This window comes from Biomphalaria glabrata, chromosome 10 (assembly GCF_947242115.1).
Source record: "Biomphalaria glabrata chromosome 10, xgBioGlab47.1, whole genome shotgun sequence".
Classification (NCBI taxonomy): Eukaryota; Metazoa; Mollusca; class Gastropoda; family Planorbidae; genus Biomphalaria; species Biomphalaria glabrata.
This window is the reverse complement of record NC_074720.1, coordinates 3,598,444-3,620,084: the sequence shown is the minus strand read 5'-3', so window position 1 is coordinate 3,620,084 and position 21,641 is coordinate 3,598,444. Positions and strand designations below refer to the sequence as shown.

The window sequence follows — 21,641 nt, the reverse complement described above, 5'->3', positions numbered from 1 at the left end:
TTACTATTTGTATTATTCGTTCATTTGATACTCAGTTCATAACTTGATTACTAGATTGTTAGGGGGTGCCCAGGCAGACGAGCCACGGCTAAATTACAAACCCGACAGGAAGTTAATAAACACCGGTCAGGTGGGGAGCCCGTGGAAGTACATCATACCCTAGATGAACCCTGTAAAACCCACCCACCCTGACACCTACCCCCCCTCCCAAGCACGTCTTGTACACACACACACACACACACACACACAAACACACACAAACGCACTCTTGGCTAATACATGCAACAATTAATTTCTGAATTCGGAAAGTTATGTTTGCTAAAAGTTTTCTCAGTGGAATTATGTCCCTTTCCAACTTTCAAATCCATCCATCCCAGTGGCGGCTACATAAATGTTGTTAAAGGTTTGACATGGTTCGTATGTTCCTTCAGAGTTGAAGATAATCTACTTCCTAGTCCGAGCCTCCCGCAGCACGACAGGGGATGGCAGAGGGTAGAGAATGAACGCGGGACCATCGAGACGACCGAACGACAGTCCAGAGCGCATACCGCACGACCAGCCAGCCATCCATATTGTTTGAGACATTGACGGTGTCTAAAAATAGACATATAAATATTGTAAATAATGTATAGAGATCGAGACATTGATGGAATATTTAATGTAAAAAAAAAATTCATTCTATTCCGTTTCACGGTATCAATAATTCATGCAGGTTCCAATCTCCATATGTTTGTTTATTTTGAACATACTGCCTTCACATTTTGTTAGGAGTGGCTTCTTGATATCAATATCTGGAACTTGATCTGTTTTCACGTCGTAAAAAAATATGAAGACAGAGATATAAATAGAACCAACGACATTGGGGCGGCCTCTGAGAGAATTGAAATAAGTTTGGACTGACATGGCCTGCACTTCGATAAGGGCTCTGCTTTTCCGCTCCAATTTGTGTTCCCGCGCCACGTGACCGTCTCCAGACGACATCGATTACTGATTTATTTGAATTGTTTTATATCGTCTGCCTACTGAAACTGTTGGCAGTGAGTCACCTGAAAGAGTGAATCAATAACACCGTCGCGAGTGATTCACTTACACTTCCGGGCACAGGAATAAACATTTTGTGTAAGATCAAAAAGTTTGTACTATTCCTGTCAGTCTTTGAACTTGGCTCTCCAATGCTTAATCTGCGTAAAGATCGACGCTATCTCTTGAATCGGATATATTGACTGGTTTTGTACAAAATTTAAAATAAACTAGCACATCTTTTAAAATCCTTCTTTTTTAAACTAAACTTTTCAACTAAGTCTCTCAATAATGTAGAATTCCGGTATTGGATATTGAAAAAGAAAACAAAGCTTATCAACCATATCTCTCAATAGGCCTAATGTAGAAGTTGATTCCCTTATTTGATATCAAAACACAATAATTAATTACCAATAATGAATTGACTAATTGGCTTTTTAAAAATTAATTGATGTTTTGTTAGGTACCGGTACAATAAATAATTGTTTAGAATTTCCACTTGATCAGAGAATGGGTGTGGGAGATATAACGTGTTCAATTATCTAAAGGGACGAAACCCTACATATTTAGCCGTATATGTGAATAATTTCCCGCGTTGGTATCAGACAAAATAATTAATTAACAGTAATCAATTGACTGATTGGTTAACTTTTCTTACTGATTCATATCCTGTCTATGCCAATGAATAATTATGGCAAATTTTCAGCTTGATACGAGAATGGATGTGGGAGAAATAAAGTGTACAAACTATTTACCAGACAGACAAACAGACTGACAGAATGAATAATCCTAGTCTGAAAGGGGAACTTTACTTTACTTTACTAGGTGACTTTATGATTACGCCACCAAATGAACAAGTCACTATGTGATCTAGTCACCAAATGACCAAGTCACTATGTGTTCTAGTCACCAAATGACCTAGTCAGTGTGTGATCTAGTTGACAAGCAGTTTGTTCAGCGTTTTTTTCGGATTTCTTACATAGAAAGAGTTTTTATTATTTGTGATCATATGTTCCAGTCACTAGTAGACTTTATGATGAAGTCACCCAATGACCAAGCCCCTATGTGTTCTAGTTACCAAAATGACCTAGCCAATATGTGATCTAGTCACCGATATGACCAATTCACAGTGTGAATATGTGATCAAGTTACCAAAATGCCCAATTCAATAACAGACTTTGTAACCAAATCACTATGATTATGTGAACAAATCGCTATGAGATTAGGCGACCAATTGATACGTTTTCAATAGAAAATACATTTCAAATCACACTACTAGAATGGCTGCCTGGTCGTGCGGTTTGCGCGCTGGACTGTCGTTCGGATTTATCGATGGTCGAGGGCTCAAAACCTGCCGCTCCCATCCCCCGTCGTCCTGCGGGAGGTTTGGACTAGGAAGTAAACTATCTTCAACTCTGAAGGAACATCCGAAACATGTAAAACATTTTTACTCAAAACAAACAAAACTAACAAACAAAATATGTTTAAAAATACTTTTCAAACACAAAGCTTATGTAGGGAAAATTTGAAAATCCTCCCCGGGCCCCCACTTGAGGGGGCCCCCCAAATGAGTGTTATTTTTAAATTAAAATTTAAATATTACGCAAAATGCAGGGGCCCCCAAAGAGGTCAAGCCCCCTGGGCCCTCAAACAATGTAAAATTTCTAGCTACGCCTCTGCAAGATTGAAGTTGAATTTAGCGTCCTTGACATTGTTTCGTTTCTATTTAAAATCTCCACTAAACATAGACGATTGATATATTCAGTACTGTAATAGGCTTTGTGATCGTCGTTCAGTGGAGTAGCTCTTGGGGGGGGGGATGGGGGCAGAATTTGAGAATCCCCTCGGGCCCCCACTTGAGGTGGCCCCAAATGAGTGTTTCAATTTTTTTTTACATTAAATATTAAATATTACATCATTATCTCATTACATGATGTCGAATGTCAAAATGCAGGGGCCCCTAAAGAGGTCAAGCGCCCCGGGCTCCCAAATGATGGCAAATTCCCAGTTACTCCAATTTGGTCGTTTGACATTCTGTTAAGTTCATATTTAGTTTTAATTTGAAAAAAAATATAAACAGCATTATTTTTATTTTTATTATCGTTTTGTCAAACAGAGTAATAGAAGTTGTAAACACTCAAGGCCCATGATGACTGTTCAGCAGACGCAACAGCGATCCCATGACATCACACGTTCATTTCTTCAGTCATGTCTCTACGATTTAAGCGATGGGCTATTTAGCGTGTACTTTAACTCTTTTTCTCCTAATCAACGTTACCATCGTTGATTTCGACCTTATTAAATTAAATTAATGTTTAGTTTTTAAACTTGACTTTGAATTATATAAAAAGAGCTTGCATTTCCCTTTAATTATATTCCGAATACAACATTTTCTGATGACAAACAGCAAAGCTATTGAAGCCCAATCATAACAGGGGTAGTGAAATAGTAATGAGCAAATGAAGAATTCCTTCAAAACATGGAAAAATAATTACGGAGAGAAAGAGTTAAGCCTTTAAAACGTGCCATATTGACTAAGATCAATCAATGTAGAGAACACACAAATAAGACTTTAGTTATGTCACCTCACGTAAGGACATACAAACTTATAGAGCTGTCAAACATTTTCTAAATGATTAGCACTATAGACGTTCCAGCTTCTTAAATGATCAATTAATGCAAAGACTTGATATCGCTTGTTTTAATTCTTCGTGACAATGTTTGGCTTCCGTAATTGTCACCACAGATTTTGTTTTAAATGCAGACCATAAAATATAATCTATTTATAAATATATCACATGACCGGGGCAGGGATAATTGTAAGCAAAACTGATATAATGAAATTACAGTTTACTTTGTGATTGTACTGACTTTCAAAAGTAAAGTAAATTCATAAAGTATAAAGGTGTCATGCTCATAGTAGAATGGCTTTCTGTCCCTCTAGAACAGGGGTTCTCAACCTGTGAGTCGCGACCACCTTGGGGATCGATTGACGATTTTCCAGTGGTCAGCAAAGACCATCGAAAAAATAGATTGTTTTGTCTATTCTTCTATTGCTGTGTGTGTCTGATGGGGGGGGGGGTCGCGGCAGAGTGGGGGATTGTAAAAAAGGGGTCGCCGAGCTTAAAAGGTTGAGAACCGCTGCTCTAGAACTAAAGTTAGTGCTGTGGTCGAGACACTATGATCAAATCTAATGCAAGTTGACCCCAGATGTGTCCTTAACCGCTCCCATCAACTAGTCACTAATGACCATGACAATGTGGAATGGACCCCTTGATGGAAAATACTAAATACCAGCTTGTCAACTACTTAATAAATATAAGAGATGAACGTAAACGACAGAACAGGGAAAGTCGCTTGGTCTTTGGAACTCATCGGACAGTACGTCAATAAGTGTCAGCTGGGATCGGGGTGTGTGTGTGTGCTCGCGCGCGTGCGTGTGTGTGTGTGTGTGTGTGTGTGTGTTTATGTGCGTGTTGGTATGTGGGTTTGTGTTTTGATACAGTTGTGTAATAATGAGTGGATCGAAACAAAATAACATCAGAAATCTTTTTTTTTAGAAAATGTTTATATCTATTAGATAGATAGATAGATAGATAGATAGATAGATAGATAGATAGATAGATAGATAGATAGATGATAGATAGATAGATAGATAGATAGATAGATAGATAGATAGATAGATAGATAGATAGATAGATTAGATAGATAGATAGATAGATAGATAGATAGATAGATAGATAGATAGATAGATAGATAGATAGATAGATAGATAGATAGATAGATAGATAGATAGATCAGATAGATAGATAGATTAGATAGATAGATTAGATAGATAGATAGATAGATAGATAGATAGATAGATAGATAGATAGATAGATAGATAGATAGATAGATAGATAGATAGATAGATAGATACATACATACATACATACATACATACATACATACATACATACATACATACATACATACATAGATGATAGATAGATAGATTAGATAGATAGATAGATAGATAGATAGATAGATAGATAGATAGATAGATAGATAGATAGATAGATAGATAGATAGATAGATAGATAGATAGATAGATAGATAGATCAGATAGATTAGATAGATAGATAGATAGATAGATAGATAGATAGATAGATAGTAGATAGATAGATAGATAGATAGATAGATAGATAGATAGATAGATAGATAGATAGATAGATAGATAGATAGATAGATAGATAAATAGATACTCACCCTTCAAAAGGAATATGACTCATCCTGATTATCCTGTCCACGTCCGGGTGAGCATTGGTAGACAGCTTGACTGAGGTGGAGATAGTGACCGGGGGCAGCTCTACCTGCTGGGCAGTAGGCGCCCTCACAACACCTTAAGATCAAAAAAATAGAATATGTTTAAATATATTTGAAATGCAAAACTTAAAAAAAAGGAAACTCACGTGTTCGTCCAATAAGGTTTAAGGCACATGTCTACCATGAGAAAGATAAGATGTAAGCAAAAAAAAAGAATTTTGTTCTGTACATTATCACATTATCTTATCTTATATATTACAGACTTTAGTTCAAAAAATAATAATAACGTCCCACGCATTTCATGTGTCAATCTAGTCTTCGATGTTAATCAATGACTTAAACTCTGCTAAGTCGTTGGTTTTCATGACTGATTTCCATTTTCTAATGGCACTAGGGAAGAAGGAGCACTTGTATGAATTCGTTCTAGTGTATGGAATAAGAAATGTGCCTCTATCTTTGTGTCTTTCTGAGTATTTCATTCGGTTTTGTTTTTCTGTTTGTAAATTTATAGTTTAGTGTTTTATGTATTAGAGCTACTTTACTTTTTATTCTTCTGTCCTGAAGTGTCTCTAAGTTTAGGGATTTAACTAATGGTGTTACTCTAATCAAAATGTGAATGTTCGTTTGCTATGAATCTCACTGTTCTATTCTGTATTTGTACCAGTTAATGTTTTCTTGAGTTGAGGGGTCCCAAACAGAGGATAAATATTCTAATATTGACCTACCTAAAGTCAAATAGCATTATCTTATCTTATCTTATCTTATGAATACATTATTTAATACTACAATCATTTTTTCTATAATTTAAACTTTGTTTCATGTAAATAAACCACCTAGAAGTTTTTAAAATATACTTTTAAAGTTGGTAGGGTGTGTATTGTTTATCTTGGCAAGCGTTTCAAAGACCACCCAATTTTTTTTTAAATTACATTTTTATTGAGAATTACAATTTAAAAATGCGATACGGTTGAACATAAACCATTCAAAAAAAAAAAAATCATTGCAAGGGGATGTTACTCTTGAAATACTATTACGCAAGTTTTTCATTCATTTGTTTACATTAGTAACCTAAGATTTTTTCTTCAAAATATGTGTTGGTATGTCTAGATCTAAGACAAACGAAGTGCAATACTTTCAAAATTATTTTTTTGTATGAATTTTAATTTTTTTTATATCAGCAGAATATAATTAATTAGAGAGTTACAAAAGAAATGAAGTTTTATGGTCCACGAGAAAGATTAGATCATAGTGGCACTGAGCAAGCCATAAGTATGGGAGATGCATTACATAACAATAATGAAATAAATTAAAAATATTATGCATGAAAATTGCATTAAACAGAAATAATTAAATAAATTAAAAAATATTATGCGCGGTGAAAGTAGCATTAAACAAAAACATTCAAATAAATTTAAAATATTAAATAATAAAAATAAATAAAATTATGTAATAATATTTCTAATTTCACAAATGTATTTTTGTTTGCAACGAGCAATACGGCGTTGCTCTTAAATCTTCAGTATCAGCCTTGTATATACGCAAGTTAGGTCAATAACAGAATATGCATCCTCTGTTGAAACCCCATAAGAAAACATTAAGACAGTAGAGCTGTCACAAAAAAGAACAGTGAGATTCATAACAAACGAATATTCACATTTGACTAGAGCAACACCTTTAGTAAAATCACTAAATTTAGAAAGCCTTCAGGACAGAAGACTCAAAAGTAAAGTAGCAATGGACCTCATTCACCAATCGTAAACAAACAACATTTAGTCACGTGATCTTATTGATAAAACAATGGGGAAAAAAACTGTCACGTGACAACCATCATGAATTAAACACGAGATCGTAAATTATATAGAAGAGATAGAGCACCACGTGGCTAAATGTTATTTGTTTACGACTGGTGAATGAGGTCGATTATACATAAAACACGGAACCATAATCTTCAAATACAAAAAAAACAATATCTAATAAAATACTCAGACACAGAGATAGGCCTAACGGCCAATTTCTTGTTCCATATGCTAGGACAACATTGTACTAATACTCCTTCTTCCCTAGTGCTAGTAGAGCACGGAATGGGTTGCCTGACTCAGCCAGGAAAAACCAACTTCTTGTCAGAGTTTAAGTTATTGATTTACATGCAAGACTAGATTGACCTAGGAACACGCATAGGAGGTAATCTCTTTTTTTGAAGTAGCGTCTGCATGGAACTATAGCGTCTGTATTTTATAAGATAAGATACATAGGATCTACAAAACAAAAATTAGTTACATGATTGATTCAAAATAATTTATGCAATTTCACTCTATATAAAAAAAAATTCTTTCTTTTTCTAAAGTATTGTTTATACTTGTGTGGTTTTTTTCCATTTAAAATATCCACACTTCAAGAAAGTTGCCAACTCAAAAACAAACTCGCTGGGCTTTCATTCCAAATTAGAAATCGTGTGTCGTGATTGGAAACGTTGCATGCTTCAGTGCGCTTTGCATTCTGGGAGACTAATCATGTTTGACGTAAATTTGATTTTAAAACGCCAAGAAACAAAAAAAAAGTTATTTTCTAATTTCGAGGGTGCCAAAGTTAGGTCAGGGACATTCCGTAAACAAAGCGGATACAACATGACCTTCACTGGTATTGTCTTAAGTAACACATATTTTCAAGTGCACTCTATTTTTTCTTTAGTACGCATTTACTGGGAGATTCAAATTGTTAGATTATGTTTCGTTTTTTTAAATTATTTTGCGTCTTTTTAACTCTTTTTCTCCTAATTGACGATACCAACGTTGATTTGACCTCATTAGATTAAATTAATGTTTTATATAAAAAGAGCATGCATTCCCCTTAAATTCTAGACCAAATAAAACATTTTCTGATAGCAAACGACAAAGCTATTGGAGCCCAATCATAACAGGGGAGTGAAGTAGTAATGGGTTAAAAGAATTCATTCATTCGAAACTTAGAAAAATAGTTACGGAGAGAAAGAGTTAAAATGTTGTTTTATTAAACCGGTCTTCAGGATGAGAAGCAATAGTTAGTTCACGGACAATGTTTCAATCAAAAATTATGTATATCTATATTATAAAGTAGAATGTGAGGGGTATGTATGTATGTATGTATGTATGTTACTTATAGACATCAAAACCGCTTGACCAATCTTGATAAAACTAGGCAGGAATGTTCCTTGGGTACCAACTTAAACCTTAGTGTATGTATTGTAGCCCTAAAACAAACTTAAGACCCTCAAAAAAAATAAAGTTGTCCGACTCTATTACAGCTATAGTATTTTATGGATCTAGGCCATGTCTACAATGTTGACATGAGAAAAGATAGAAAGGATTTAGACCTAGATCTAATTTTAAGAAATACACTTTGCGCAGATAGTTTTTTACTTTGACACACGAAAAGACAAAAGAAGATCCTTTGATTTCATTATATAATAAAATTAACCTTCAATTTTGTGTTTCAAAAGCATTTTTTACATTAATTAGTTCCTTATATCTTTGATTATAGATTTCCTGACGAACATTCTTTCATTAGACAATTCAGTAATGAATCGCGTACTAAATATTCATTCGTTTAATTGTTTACTTTATAATCCCATCCCTAGATCTAAAACTCTAATTCAACTCTAAGATGATAAAACTTCTCTTCGAACAGATAGTTTTATACTTTAACACATAAACATATTAATTAAAGTCCATTCATTTCATATTTTGATCAAATAAACATTCAAATTTGGTTTTCTAAAGCTACATTCGTTTACGAAAGCTGCGAAGCCGAGTTGAGATAGGCCTAGATCTATATTCATTCATGAATCGCGTACTAAAAATTATTTCGTTTAATTGTTCACTTTATAATCCCATTCATTTAACAAAGCTATCGCTCTTTTCGTTTTTAATAGATAAGAATGTATCGACTTCGGGTAAACCCATTTTCGCAAACCTAATTTTATTTTCGTAGCGAAAGAGAAATAACGTGAAAGGATCAATAGCTAAGTTTAACATACTTATAAATCCAATCCACTAGATTATTCAAAAGCATTTTTTACATAAATTAGTTCCTGATATCTACAGATTTCCTGGCGAACATTCTTTCATTAGACATTACCAAATGGTTACACATTAACACATCTCTCTTCTGAGGTCTGAGTCTATTCCTAGGCCTAGGTCTAAAACTCTTACTGAACTCTAAGAAGATAAAACTTCTTTTCGCAAACATAGTTTTATGCTTTAACACATAAACATACTAATTATTGTCCATTCATTTGATATTTTAATCAAATTAACATTCAAATTTGTTTTTCTAAAGCATTTTTAATACATTCGTTCGCTGTTCGCTAAAGCTGCGTAGCCGTGTTGAGATAGGCTTATATTCATTCATGAAAAAAAGTTCACACATGCGCAGCACAGAACTCTAGATTAGTGTAGATTTAGATCTACGTCTACCTCAAGATCTACTTTATACTTTATACACATGAACATACAAAATTTAGTCTATTCATCTCAAATTGTAATCAAATATATGTAGGCCTACAAGCAAATGTTTTAATTTGAAAAAAAAAATGGATTTAATTAAGCCTATTAGCTATTTTGATTTAATAGCTTCATTCACACTTTTTTTACATTGACACATTCGCTTTACTTATTACATTACTATTTTGTTTAATTGTTTACAAAACACTCCCAGTGACTATATCGACAGTAATGCGCAAATAAAGACCCGCGGGTCGCGGGTAAACATATGTCTAGTATATATATATATATATATATATATATATATATATGTGTGTGTGTGTGTGTGTGTGTGTGTGTGTGTGTGTGTGTGAGTGTACATAATTAATCTTTATTCCATTCTGGCCCTTTCGGAAGACGTTTATTGTGCCCTAGAATAGGTTCTTCCTGGAATTAGTGGAAAACTTGTAGACTCCCCGCCCTTGATAGCAAGGGAGTCTGGGACTTGTGCATATACCACCCACAGCCAGCACAGAGAAAGCAACAAAACATATACTAGACATTGTACATATGGTTGAGGGGAAAAGTTCTGATGCTGCCCGACTAGTTATGGGAGATTTCAATCATCTTTCGTTGGCTCAACACTTGCCAACATATACTCAATATGTTAATTGTCCCACACGGCACGATAAAACCTTGGACATGTGTTATAGCAACATAGAAGTGGCCTACACATCTCGATCGTCATTTCCCCTCGGAGAGTCGGACCACACAATGATCCATCTTACACCCACGTACAAACAGGTTTTAAAAACAACAAAACCCGAAGTACAGTCCATCCAGTCATGGTCTGACGACGCTGTTTTACAGCTACTAAGTTGTCTGGAGCAAACAGATTGGGGCATGTTTGTAAACAACTGCCCAGTCAGATGAACTTACCACAACTGTTAATTCATACATCCAGTTCTGTGGAAGCATGATTGTACCAAAGAAGAAAATTAAACATTCAGTAATAATAGACCCTGGATTACCAACATTGAAAATTAATAGCAGAACAATACGCTGTAGATACCTCAGAATATGTATTTTTTAGGGTTTCAATACAGGAAATTGTGCTTGGGGAATCACGGTGCCCCCCTAGACCACATTACTATCATGGGCTGGGAGTCTACAATTTTTCCACTAACTCCAGGAAGAACCTATTCTAGGGTACAATAAACGTCTTCCGAAAGAATGAAGAGTCAGAATGCAATAAAGATTAATTATACACACACACAAACACACATTAATATATAAAATCCCCCTTAACCCCTCCCCCGAAAAAAAATCCTGGCTACGCCCATGGTTCCACCTATGTATGGAGGTCTACTAGAATTATTTGACTAAAGTGGATTTCATGTGTGTTTGTGTAATCGTTGGATCATCCTCATTATTTAAATCAAAACATCTTCCTCGTCTCTTGATTCCTTCTTTTAGAGACACAGTTGTTACCTTAGAGTTACAACAATAGACTGTATTGTAAAAACACAACACAAATAGCGACTGCTTTCACGCATGCGCACTCCTAAACTCTCAAACCAAACAGCTCAACTAACCTGTGCTCATCAAACGATCGTCTGCAGGACGCCCTCCGCCGTTTCTACACGCCACGTGCTATGTCTGGAACAAACCAACAACTGACCAGTGGCCTGATTGCTTGATTTGAGTCTGTGCGAAGCTGATCTGACCGCTGGGAAAACCAAAAAAAAAAAAACAAGATAGAACACAATTAGGAGAACAGGAATACGAGTTATTTCCCTGCACCCAACGTTATTTTTATCTGAGTAGATCAGCTCACGACATCGCGTAGCCGATTCAATGGCTGATAATGCTTTCATTGCATCTTTCAAACGTACACATATATTTGAACCATTGTTTGTGTATGTATGGTGTGAATACTGTCTTCACCCTGACCCCCAAAGACTATATAACTCATCTAGCCTAACTTTTATCAACACCTAGGAAAGAATCAATGCCGGACTTAAGCATAGGCAAATGAGACAGCCGCTTAGGGCCTCAAATAGCTGGAGGCCTCACACAGGACTCAAAACAACTTTTTTAAGCGAAGAAATTTTTAAAAATTTGCCTGTTGTTGAAGAACACTAGATTTTAAATAAATGAGGTAGTTCCGGTTTTCTGACCTACTTTAACTAAAGTCACGTGATTGTGGGACAACAAAGAGGAGAATGGCCTTGTCTTCCTATATTTCCATTGCTGTTGCTCCTCTATTTTTACAAGATTTTACATTCACAAACATTTTAAAATATACAGAGTAAATCAACGAACTTCCTGAATGTTCAAATAACTATACGAATGTTTTCATAAAGGGCCAAGAACTGTTTAAGGATATAGGTTTAAATTATCAATGATATTTCCTTTATAGTCATGACAAGCGTCAACACATTGCCAATGATACATTCACATACAGAAGAATATGTTTTTACAAACGTTCTTGCAAAAATAAAAAAAAAAAAGGCTTGGTGTAAACTAAACAAACACACACACACATATAGGCCTATAAATGGGATAATATGCATTTTAGTTGAAACATTGTTATTTTCATCAACTTCAGCTATTTTTGTAAAATGTTTGTAAAATGTTTGACATGTTTCGGATGTTCCTTCAGAGTTGAAGATAGTTTACTTCCTAGTCCAAACTTCCCGCAGGACGACGGGGGATGGGAGCGGGCAGGGTTTGAACCCGGGACCATCGTTAAATCTGAACGACAGTCCAGCGCGCAAACCGCACGACCAGGCAGCCATCCAAGCGAACGTTATGTATTTCATATTCCGCTTATTCCTAATACACTATGCACATCGATAACATTAAGAATTATTTTTTTGTGTTGGATACATGATGTATTCTTATGTTATTAAAAGCTCTATCATTTTTAAGAAATTCACTGAGATACTATAATATATACATAATGTGAATGTACACTTTGGTTTCTTATAGTTATAATGTTTTTTGTTTGGTGTAATGCACAAATTGTAAGACAAATTTCCATAGGGACAATAAAGATTATTATTATTATTATTATTATGTTACATTAAAGTTTCAAAAATGCGTCGACGAAACAGATCTATATCCATTTTATTACTTAGAAATCAAATTTACCAATGAAAGGGCGGGGTAAGACACATTTGGCCTGTGTAACTGTAAGAGTAGATCTAGATTTATCCTTGACTATCAGATGTGTTATTTGTTCGCTAAACAACTGAAGCCTATTACGCACAAGGAAAACCCATGGCAGTCTTTTTATCTTTTATAACAACTAGTCGACATATCGACTACACACTAGACTTGCCATAGACTGCCCTAGAGCTATCTGACCAGTTCAATACACACTGGTCTGCTGTCCAAGTTTTAGTATTCCACTCAAGTTCAAGCGTGTTTACTTTTGGGCAGAAAGGAAGGGTGGATGAAAGTGTTACTTTTTTTTTACTACGATTAGTTACCAGAATGCTAAGATCTGTAAGTGTAGTCATTATAGATCAAGAAATCTTGATCTCAGTATGGCAGATTATAGGCCAACGCTTCGGTACTTTCTATCAAAGGTTTAACTATTTGTTTTAGTTGAAACTATTAAAAATATGTATCTCTAGATTCTCCTGTTATTAACAAAGTACAGTTTAGCGCTAATGAGTAAACTGAAACCACTAAATATTGACTTAAAGCGCTTCAGATTCCTAATACAAAGTAACTAAAACTGAGCACGGTGCGCGATGTAGACACACAATCACGTGACTCGGTGGGAATCCGGAACTACCTCATTGCGTTATTGAATTTTTTTCGCTGTTTTTTTATTTTTTTATTTTTCTATTTCAATAGGGTACCACCCAATTCGCTTCACCTAGGACCTCCAATTATCTAACGCCGGCCCTGAAAGAAGAACTAACCCACTTGATTTATGTTTGTACCTAAGGCTACGGTGCAAGAGAAATAGTTGACAGCAAAGAAAAAAGACAAACCAGGAAACAGCAAGTGCAGCAGATACAGCCATACAGCCAAACTACACGTGCATTGGGTGGCACCGGGGGGTCCCGGGTTCGAGTTCTGCTTAAGACTGTGATTTTTTTATTTATTTCGGGGATCTTTGGGCGCCTCGGAGTCCACCCAGCTCTAATGGGTACCTGGCATAAGTAGGGGAAAAAAGTAAAAGCGGTTGGTCGTTGTGCTGGCCACACGACACCCTCTTTAACCGTGGACCACAGAAACTGATGACGTATACATTATCTGCCTTATAGATCTCAATGTGTGAAACTTTACTTTCTCTTTTACACATGCCCTGGGTGTAGTAGGGTACTCAAAACGAAGATCAGACTTCACTTCTTCGAGTTTCTAGGAAATAAGATTGTCCTCGACTACGAAGGAAAATCATCATTCATTTATGAAACTTTTATTGCCCTGTTGTTTTTTTTTACTCATTCAACTAATTTATCTCTTCCCTCTTTCTCTTTATTCCCTACTCTATATCTTACTCCCTGTTGTCTTTGTTTCCTTCCTCCTTGTTTATTTCCTCACTCTTCTCTATCATCCTCACTCTTACTTCATTTTTCCACTCTTCCGATTCCTCATTCCCTCTTTATTACTCCTGTTGACGGTCGTTGACTTGTAGCACCAATGCTAGACTTATCATGCATCATTCACAACCAATCGCTAACCTCTTCCCGCCGTCACCATAGAAACACAAACACACACACACACACACACACGCCATAACACTCCCTTTCTCTATATGCTCTCTCTCTCCACTGTCTCCCTTTCTCCCTTTATCATCACTCTTTCTCCATTTTCTACCCTCTCTATTTATATCTTTAAAAATGTATCTTCTCTCCCTACATCTCTCCCTCATTTATCTCCTTTCCATTTTCTGTCATGATTTCATCTCTCTTTCAATCCCCTCGTCTCTCTATCTCTCTTTCTCTCTCTCTCTCTCTTTCTATATATATATATATATATAGTTCCTTGTCTCATTCTTGTGGTATTTTATTCTCTAGAGCCAGTGCAAGGAACTAGCGTGTTAACTGGCGATAACTCACTGCTTGATGTCACTAACCAATTTCAAAGAGAAGTAACCCAACAACAGTTTTGTCCGCAGTTACTAAGGAGTTGTCTGTCCCGTTGCTAAGGAGAGATGAAAGATGAACATTTTTATTGTTTCCTATTCTTAAGAGCCTCCAACAACATGGAAGATTACTGCAAATGTCTGGATGCAGTCAAGTCCATTAATTCAGTCTTTCGTCGGATCCTCATTCACATTTGCCTAACAAATTGTCTGTTGGAACCGTTGGGGCACAACACATGATATGACGACCATATTTCTCCATTCCTCTCTTTCACATTGACTAGCATCTCTTTCCATGGTAAGCCTGTCCAATCGTTCATGCTGTCTTCCTAACGCTTTCTCTGTCTGACTCTTTCCTGGTACTGTTCCCCGAAGGAAGGTTTTCGCTATATTCATAAATTTTTAGTTCCATTTATTAGACCAGTAAGAATCTCATGGCCCAATTGTGATCCTGTTTCTAATCTCATCGTTTGTGATGCGGTCATTGTAGGTGATACCTAAGATCCTTCTATATTATTTGTTATATACTATAGCATCTATTTTGTATGAAACTATCCTTTAAATGGCTAAAAAGCACTTAGCACAGTTCATAACAAAATTGATAAGGCTATAGGGCTTCATGAGGATCTTCGGACTGGTATCAAATAAAAAACTCAGGTGGCGCCTCATGGTAACAAGATCCTTAGGACTTCCGAGATCTTCCTACAAGAAACTATACCAGGAAAAAAGAAAGGGGATCCGGTCGAGAAATGTTTGTAGCATGAATTATTTAGCACAGTTAAGTTTGTATCCCTACGCGCTACTAGTATGATGAGAACAAAAAGTAATAATTGTAATGAGAACATCCGAAAAGAAAATAATGGACTCATCTAAGAAAATTAACTCCGCTATATCTCTCAATAATGGATAGGTTATTTCCCATCTTCGATATTCAAACAAATAATAACAATAATTAATTGAGTAATTGGTAAATTTTTAAAATTGTTTCATGTTTAGGTACAATACATAATAGTTTAAAGTTTCAACTTGTGGTAGAAATAACGTGTTCAATTATTTAAGGGGACAACACCCTACAAACTTAGCCATATATCCGAATACTGAAAAATTTAATTTCCTTTGTCGGTATCAAACAAAATAATAAATTACCAGTAAATAATCACTTATTGATTAATTATATTTTTATCATTAATGTATTGTCTTGGTCAATGAATAATATTTTCCAACGTTTTACCTTCATCCAAGAATGGGTGTGGGGGGAAATAACTTGTTCAAACCTTTTACCAAACAGACAAGAGTGATATGAGCTTGGTAAAAATGAGCCGAAATATATCGTGAAAAAAATTAATGAATATTGGAATATCTTAACATCACTCAACAGTCTTAGAAGGGACAGACAGACAGACAGACAGACAGACAAAGTTTTCAAATGTGTAATGGTAGGGAATGGGTACCGAGAGCCCTACTTCCCCACCCTACTGGCTGCCTGGTCGTGCGGTTTGCGCGCTGGACTGTCGTTCGGATTTATCGACGGTCGAGGGTTCAAACCCTGCCCGCACCCATCCCCCGTCGTCCTGCGGGAGGTTTGGACTAGGAAGTAAACTATCTTCAACTCTGAAGGAAAATCCGAAACATGTAAAACAAACAAACAGATAATACCCTTGTACCTGAACTTTTAACCGTATAGACGTATAGTATTTTCATGCATAAACAAGAGAATTCAACCATTCTCTTTAAACGTCCTGGCCAACCTGACCTAGATCTACACAACTCCTCGTCAAACTGGACTCAACACTGATAAAAGTATAGTCAGAAACTCACGCTAAGGGAGGTAATCGATAATCAGTTGGAACTAGACTTGAGTTGTAGATAATTAGACATCAACACCCCCCCCCCCCCCAGACCACTCATGTCACTTTCCACCAACCTAAAATTACACAAATAACTAATACAAATTTAGAAAACAATGTGTGATTTGAATTACAAAATACAAATTTGCAATTGCTAGAAATCCATAATTAAAGTATTTAGTCTCTCTTGACATTTTGTAATACTTATCACGAGGTTGACAATTTAACATTTCTTGATCAATTATTATTTAAATTGCAATTATGAACTTATTTTTACATTTGCATCATTTTTGTTTTATTTACTTTGTAGATTTTTTTTTTAAATTTATTTATTAGCAAATACAATTTTCAACGAAGTTTTGTTCTCTCATTCACGACTATAATAACTAGGACCTGGGTTATCTCTCTTGATCATCTTTTAATGGCCATATTTAATCTTTTTTATTCCTACAATAACTCAAAACTTTTATTATTGTCGTCAAAAAAAATAAAACTCAAAAAGTTGAATCATTTATTTTGACAACTTTTAATAAGCGCAAACAGTGGGAAGCGTGTGTCGAGAGGCCAAGTGCGCTTGAACTTGGCTTGGCTTGGCTACCTAGAAGGGGGGCTCGAGGTTCGACACCCGACTAGGGCAGAGTTGTGTTTACTGAGCGCCCAAAGGACGGAAAACCAACTCCTAGATACCCCCTCCCCCCCCCACCCTACTGGTCTCACAAATGAGATTGGACCAAAAGCGCTCTGAGCATGCTATAAGCATGAAAGCTATAATAATAATACATTTAGAATGATCAATTAATTAATTAATTAATTAAATGAATGAATTAAAATTATTTTTTAAAATGTAATTTGAAACTCCTCTCTTTCTTTTATTATACACAGTTATGCTTAGAACTTTTTTAGTAATAAGTGGATTTTTATTAAAGGGGTCTTCACAGAAATTGCGGCCCGTGGCCTCCACACGCTTAAATCCGGCCCTGTCTACACTTATTAACAAATGATGCAGAGTCTAACCTTGATGAATATCTCTCTTAACAGAAAAGATTTTTCATTCCCAAGAGGCCACTTTCACGCACACAACATACATACGTAAACACGTTCACTGATACAAATACACAGAAAGTTAATGAATTTCTCTCTATTAGAAAAAAAAAATTCTCAGCGTAGCCCAGGGGTTCCCAGCCTGTGGATCGCGACCCCCTTGGGGGTCGATTGACCATTTGCCAGGTGTCGCCTAAGACCATCGAAAATATGGATTGGTATCGTCTACTCTTCTACTGCTGTATATGTGTGTGTGTGGGGGGGGGTCGCGGCAGAGTGGGGGGATTGTAAAAAGGGGTCGCCGAGCTAAAAAGGTTGAGAACCGCTGCCGTAGCCGATAATTACATCTAGATCTCCTTCAGTATTACCCGGGGTAGGCAGCCCCCAAGTTGAGAGACGCTGACCTAAATTATGTAAGGGAAAAAAAAAGGGAGAAGATTTTAGCCAGGATAATCTTTAATTCTATTATAAATTCCAATCAAGTCTCCAATTCAGTGCCAATTTAATTAAAATTAATTCATTTCGGCTATGAAAAAAAAATGTTTCGATCGAAAAGACAAGAATAAGAGAAAGGGGGAAATGGTTGGCAATAATCTGACGCTTGTAGAAAAATCTGGACACATCCACGTGATGTGTATGTCTGTTTGTGTCTGTTGGTGTTATTATAGCTTCAAAATATAGTAATAAATGAACTTAGGTTCTAGCTATTTAACTACATCATGAGTTAACTATTTACAACATCGTGTTAGCCTACGACATCATGTTAGTTTACAACAGTGATGCCCAACCTAATTCGACCCGCGGGCCGTTTTAATTTCCGACACTCGTCTCGCGGGCCACATGACCGAAAAGTTTCAAAAACGAAATGAAATTGTTCTGAAACTATATTGGTAGAAATTGTGGATTCAATACTTAATTAACAGGTTATTTACATGTCAGAAAACAGCTTCATTTCTCTACTTAAAATGTGAGCAACAGTGTAGATTGCTTTACAGCGACTCATTTTTCTGGTCTCTTTTTGTTAATTATTCACAATCACATCGATCCTCCAATCTCTAGGAGTAGTTTAACAATCTTTTATTCGCGACTCAAGCCAATAATGCCGCCACATTTATTTTATAATGCCGTTTTTATGTTGTCGTTTTATTAAAAAGCCCCACTTTCTTTTTAAAATAAATATGTTGCCATTCATATTCAACAAAAAAAACTAAAGATAGGTTCACTTTTCGTGGTAGATTTTACATTCAGAGTTCCAAATTCATAAACACACAAATGTTAAAGATCATAATACCAATACATCGGAAAAAAAGTGAGGGCCCAAACGTAGGTAAAGATACATTTTTCAACCTTTTTTTTTTTTTTTTGGAAGGGAGATTTCTACACTTTGTGCCGACGTTTCGGCGGGCCTGATGGAATCACGTCGCGGGCCGGATCTGGCCCGCGGGCCGTATTTTGGGCATCACTGGTTTACAACATCATGCTAGTTTATGACATCACGTTAGTTTGTGAAATCATGAGTTAATTGTTGACGACATCGTGTTAGTTTACGTCTCAATGACATCATGTTAGTTTACGACGTCATTAGAGATAAATACTAGCTCACAATTATATCTAGTAAATATAGCTCATAAAAATATTTAGTTTTTGTATTTTTAATAAAAAATTAGCTTATGTCAGATAAAATATAATATCATTATATTGATTCAAATATATGGAAATGTAGTTATTTAATATGTTTCTAATTTTTTTACACTTAGGCCTACAAACAATAAATAAAACAAAAATACTAGTCAAACAGTCTGAAACAGTAAACACTTTAATCCAGTTCAAGTTTTCACTTGCATTTTAAATAAACTCAAACCTCGGCCCCTTCAGTTCAATAAAATTCCATCCATTTTCATCTTCTTCTTTTACCTCATACTTCATCAAAGTCGAAACCAACTCATAGTCACAAACTCATGACCACCAGATAGTCACTAACGCAAGACCACCAGATAGTCACTAACTCAAGACCAACAGATAGTCACTAACTCATGACCACCAGATAGTCACTAACTCATGACCACCAGATAGTCACTAACTCATGACCACCAGATAGTCACTAACTCATGACCACCAGATAGTCACTAACTCATGACCACCAGATAGTCACTAACGCAAGACCACTAGATAGTCACTAACTCAAGACCAACAGATAGTCACTAACTCAAGACCACCAGATAGTCACAAACTCATGACCACCAGATAGTCACTAACGCAAGACCACCAGATAGTCACTAACTAAAGACCACCAGTCACTAGGTCAAAACCACCAGATAGTCATTAACTAAAGACCACCAGATAGTCACTAACTCAAGACCACCAGATAGTCACATACTCAAGACCACCATATTGTCACTAACTTAAGACCACCAGATAGTCACTAACTCAAAACCACCAGATAGTCACTAACTCAAGACCACCAGATAGTCACTAACTCAAGACCACCAGATAGTCACTAACTCAAGACCACCATATTGTCACTAACTTAAGACCACCAGATAGTCACTAACTCAAGACCACCAGATAGTCACTAACTCAAGACCACCAGATAGTCACTAACTCAAGACCACCAGATAGTCACTAACTCAAGACCACCAGTCACTAGGTAAAAACCACCAGATAGTCACTAGGTCAAAGCCACCAAAGCTACCAACTCAAAATCCCCAGATAATCACCAACTGAAGACCACCAGTCAATACGTCAAAACCACTAGGTCTGTAGTCCACCAGATAATCACTAGGTCAAAACCACTAGATAGTCACTAGTTCAAAACCACCAGATTGTCATTAACTCAAAACCACCAGATAGTCATTAACTCAAAACCACAAGTCACTAAGTTTTGTTTTGTATTTTTGTTTTCAAGACAAAGTATGAATTTTAAGTTTACTATCTTATCTTATCTTATCTTATCTTATATGACACAGACGTTACTTCAAAAAAGAAGATAATTACGTCCTACTCGTCATGCATATTAACCAATGACCTAAATTCTGCCAAGTCACTGGTTTTCATGGCTAGCTCAGGCAACCCATTCCATGCTCTAATAGCGCAATGGAAGAAGGAGCATTTGTACAAATTTGTCCTAGCATATGGAACGAGGAATGTGCCTTTATCTTTGTGTTTTTCTGAGTATTTTATTAAATTTTGTTTTTGTATTTGAAGATTATGGTTCAGTGTTTTATGTATAATTGCTACTTTACTTTTAAGCCTTCTATCCTGAAGGCTTTCTAAATTAAATGATTTTACTAAAGGTGTTACTCTAGTCAAATGTGAATATTCGTTTGTTATGAATCTCACTGCTCTATTTTGTGTCTGTTCCAGTTTCTTAATGTTTTCTTGAGGATGCATACTCTATTATTGCCCTAACCAAGGTTAAATAACATTTTAGTTTTATGTTCTTATTTGATTTATAGAAATTTCTTTTAATAAACCATAATACTTTGTTTGATTTTTTTTATAGTTTCATCAATATGTGAATTCCATGACAGTTTTTCATTTATTATAACACCTAGGTATTTTGCGTTTTTAGTCTGTGTTACTGGTTTGCCATGAATAAGATAGGTGGAATTAATTTGTTTTAGTTTTTTTGTTACTCTTAACAACTGACATTTTTCTGGGTGGAAAGACATGCTCCAATTGGATTCTCATTTCTGTAATTCATCTAATTCTCTTTGTAAAATATCTGTGTCTTGTGTTGTTTTTATTGTTCTATATATTATGCAATCTTCTGCAAATAATCTGACTTTTGTTCCTGAACTAATGCAATTTGTTAAATCATTTATATAAATTAAAAATAGTAGTGGACCTAAGACTGTTCCTTGA

General features: G+C 35.7%; 1 protein-coding gene across 4 annotated transcripts in view; it reads right to left on the bottom strand.

The window, feature by feature from the left end:
- LOC106052984 (uncharacterized) overlaps positions 1-21,641 on the bottom strand; it is a 181,471-nt gene that overhangs the window by 148,530 nt on the left and 11,300 nt on the right. For all 4 annotated transcript variants that reach the window (XM_056044205.1, XM_056044208.1, XM_056044207.1 and 1 more), the window contains exons 2-3: positions 11,378-11,511; positions 5,269-5,401 (exon numbers count right to left, since the gene is read on the bottom strand). In XM_056044205.1, the coding sequence (XP_055900180.1) occupies positions 5,269-5,401; positions 11,378-11,387 (143 nt within the window). In that variant the 5' untranslated portion in view covers positions 11,388-11,511. The remainder of the gene's footprint in view (positions 1-5,268; positions 5,402-11,377; positions 11,512-21,641) is intronic.